Source organism: Salmo trutta, chromosome 33, assembly GCF_901001165.1.
Source record: "Salmo trutta chromosome 33, fSalTru1.1, whole genome shotgun sequence".
Classification (NCBI taxonomy): Eukaryota; Metazoa; Chordata; class Actinopteri; order Salmoniformes; family Salmonidae; genus Salmo; species Salmo trutta.
The window spans coordinates 38,556,061-38,559,774 of record NC_042989.1 but is presented as its reverse complement, the minus strand read 5'-3'; the positions used below and the strand labels follow the sequence as shown (position 1 = coordinate 38,559,774).

Here is a 3,714-nt window from a genome sequence, read left to right as displayed (position 1 = left end):
GGTTCTGTACAGAGTTAGGATTTATTGGAGACAAAATTACAGTATTAACTAACATCATCGCTACATCAGAGGACAGTGCTTTTAGCCAATCACAAAACATGTCTGTCTCCTAATGGCCAATCAAATGAGAGCTAACTGGCTCTAAGTCCTACAGTGACTTTCTCTTCCTTCCTCAACCCTGGAAATGTTATTTCCTTTCCCTCAATGCCCTCTTTTCTTCCCCCTTCCTCCCTCCTTTTTCTTCCCTCCCTCCCTCACTGCTCTCTCTTCTGCTGTCCGTCTTTGATGATGACGTTTTTGAACAATGTGAGCAGTGGTTTCTGACTGCGTTCGTCCCAGCTCTTCATGAACCCTCCGTAGCGCTTACTGGCGGGCGGTCCGCTCCAGCGGAAGTGGTTCATCTTATACGAGCCGTCTTTCTTCTCCTGAAGACTAAACACTCCCCCCAGGCCCTCTGCCTCGCCCCCCTCCGCAGTCCCAGCCTCCAGGGAGGGGTACATGGCGTCATCGGTGCCCAGCTCTCGTCTCATCTCGCTGGGAAAGGCCTCGGAGGACTCCTCCTCCACACCGTTGGTGTAGACCTTCACCGGCCGGCGCTTACGGCCCACAGGCTTTCCCCAGCGGAAGTGTTCCATGGAGTAGGAACGCTTGGCCTGGGGGGACACACTATTCTGCTGCTCCGAGGGGTACAGGGGGGAGGATGGGGAAAGGAGGGACAGAGGTAAGTAGGGGGGAGGAGAGTCAGAGTCGGAGGGGGACGGGGGTTGGAGATGCACCTTGACGGGGAAGATGGGAGATTTGGCGGTGAGGTCAGAACGACAGAGCTGGATACACTCCTGGGAGGAGGAGAGAGAGAGGAGGGAGGAGAGAGAGGAGGGAGAGGAGATGGAGAGGAGCGGGGAGAGAGAGGAGAGGAGAGGTTAGGTTAGGTGTGTAACAGTAAAATAACACTCTCAGTCGTAACCACTCTCTTACATACTTGAGCTTTCAACATTTGGAAAACATTCTACTCTTTCTTTGCAATGTTTCTAGCTCACCAGGATGTTGTTTTCAGAGCTGAGGTCATGACAGCGAGGGTTCTCCCAGCACTGACCTTTCACCCCTCTGACCACGCCCACCACGGCCACAGCCAATAACCACGCAGGACACAGCATCTTTGCCTTGCACACACACAGAACACAGTTATACACACACTCACGGTATGATGCGGCTAAACTACACCCTGAACCCCCTGAAAACGGGTCAAAATAGAACCATTTCCAGGTCAGATGGACCCAAGGAACCCACCTGGGTTCAAAAGAAGCTTGGTTCCAAATAGAACCTGTAAAATGATGCTATTTTAGAACCAGAAACAGTTCTATCTGATCTTAAATGTTTATATCTGGAGAAAATAATTCTCGGAGGGTTTCCTCCTCAGGGACACATGAAGTCACATACAGTCCACAGCACACTGTAAACAAGCAGCATAGGTGGAGTTTACTGCCGTAATCGACTTCTGAACGCTGTCATTAATTGGAGGATGGCAGATGAGAGTGACAAAAAAAATGTGACACATTTCTTAACTCACGACTCAATGACACTTTATATTTTCCCTAAAAAGCTCATGACTCAGGTGTGACTGATGGACGGACGGACGGACGGACTATGAGCTAACACCACTTTTCTCACTTTTTTATGCGAACAAGTAAAGAATATTAAACATTTTCCCAATCAATTATAAAACCCCATTGCAGCAGAGGACTAGATGTGATTTAGTGAAATAATGAGAATTTAGTAAAATGATCATGTTAATTAATGGCAATAATTTTAAAGAACTATATATTTATATAATTTGAATTATCATTACAACATAAATAATTACTAGATAATTGGCAATACAAACTTTAGAATTCAGTATTCTGTTTATAATAATTCTCAAATCTAAAGAATATTAAACTGATGTCACCAACCTGTCGCCAAATCTTCTCTCTCTCTCTTCTCTCTCTTCTCTCGCTCTTCTCTCTCTTCTCTCTCTTCTCTCGCTCTTCTCTCTCTCTTCTCTCGCTCTTCTCTCTCTTCTTTCCTCCAACCAGTCTATCACTTTTCTCTTCCGAGGAGTTGTCCTCTTAAGTGTCTGCACTGTTGTTCGTCTGTGTGTCCGAGAGTGTGTGTGTGTCTGAGAGTGTGTGTGTGTGTCTCTCTGTCTCTGGCCCTCTCTTTTATACCTGAACCTGAGTGACGGTGGTTGGCAAGGCCACCCAGAGCCACGGGTTACCCCCCCTCCACAGCCCTTAAGGAAAGAAAGCCACACACTCCCACCACAGGGATTAAGTGTGTACATCTGATGAGTGTCCAACGCATAACAAACAACATAACAAACATCCAGTCTTTGTCCACCAGTTAGGGACTTGAACGTCAACGGAGTGAAGAGGTGGATTATCGAGGGTCTGCCATGCCGTCAGAAGAGGAAGCTTGTCGTCTGTATGCTGAAGGTGTGGAGTTACTCTGGTCTGTGTGGTCCAGGGCCCTGACTAACATCTGGTTGCTGGCTGGCTCTTTGTCTACTGGATTTAACACCTTTTAAGAGGCTGTGTCAACTCTGGGTCAATACATGTTAGGAGGAAGATATGAAGAGATGCTAGAAGGAGGAGTAGATGCTAAAACCTGCGAAATCGTGATTTTGTGACGATAAAACCCCAAACACCGGATCTATTGCTGGTCGTTAGCGATCGGGGCCCCTTAGTATTAAAGACAGATCAATGGTAGTGTTTACGTTTACAGAGTCTGTCCACCAGAGATTAGAGGCTGTGTGACAGACAGGATGGAATGACTGGAGGTTGGAGGGAGGAGAGAATAGGAGGGTGGCAAGAGGGTCATGACCTCTGTTGACCTCCTCTCATCTGTGTTCCAGCCATTCAGCAGGGACCTGCTCTCTCTGTCAGTGGCTGTTTACATTCAATTTAATTCAATACACACACACACACACACACACACACACACACACACACACACACACACACACACACACACACACACAGGGTTCATTCAATAGGAAACTGCTGGTGACAAAGTCTCAGAGTGTCTAACTTCATTCTAATTCTAGAAATGGACAAGAGAATATCCATTAGTCCACAGATCTGACCTTGGCTTGTTGTGTACGGGCCTGCGGATTGACACACACACACACACACACACACACTGGGGGCGCAAAGAGCTTTAATGGTTTGTGGAGTGGAGGAGGCATTTAGTGAAGGACCTCATTGACGGAAACATACAGGTACCTCTGAACATCTCCTCTGTGATGGAAACATACAGGTACCTCTGAACGTCTCCTCTGTGATGGAAACATACAGGTACCTCTGAACGTCTCCTCTGTGATGGAAACATACAGGTACCTGTGAACATCTCCTCTGTGATGAAACAGTTTATTTAACCTCTACGGGCCACGGTGGCAGTATTGAGAATTTTGAAAAAAATAGGTGCCCATTTTTAACTGCCTCCTACACCAACTCAGAAGCTAGGATATGCATATTATTAACACATTCGGATGGAAAACACTCTGAATTTTCTAAAACAGTTTGAATGGTGTCTGTAAGTATAACAAAACTCATATTGCAGGCAAAAACCTGAGAAAAATAGATTTTTAAAAAATGAGAATTTTGTGGCTGTACTATTTAGTGTCATTGTTTATTAGATACCATAGTGAGAAAGGATTCAGTTCGCAACTCCTACGGA

At 46.1% G+C, this 3,714-nt stretch overlaps 1 protein-coding gene across 1 annotated transcript; it reads right to left on the bottom strand.

Moving 5' to 3' along the window:
• LOC115172963 (pro-opiomelanocortin A) lies at window positions 1-1,985 on the bottom strand. Its single transcript, XM_029730885.1, has 3 exons — window positions 1,950-1,985; window positions 1,038-1,160; window positions 1-836 (listed from the first exon to the last, which is right to left on the bottom strand). Exons 2-3 carry the CDS (start codon window positions 1,152-1,154, stop codon window positions 255-257), a joined length of 699 nt encoding a protein of 232 aa, XP_029586745.1. The 5' UTR covers window positions 1,155-1,160; window positions 1,950-1,985; the 3' UTR covers window positions 1-254.
• Window positions 1,986-3,714: the final 1,729 nt, after the last annotated feature.

Excerpts from the sequence above, each read along its gene's own strand:
- LOC115172963 (XM_029730885.1), bottom strand. The coding sequence starts at position 1,154 with ATGCTGTGTCCTGCGTGGTTATTGGCTGTGGCCGTGGTGGGCGTGGTC. Across the intron at positions 837-1,037 it reads GCTCTGAAAACAACATCCTG|GAGTGTATCCAGCTCTGTCG; the intron begins GTGAGCTAGAAA and ends TCCTCCTCCCAG.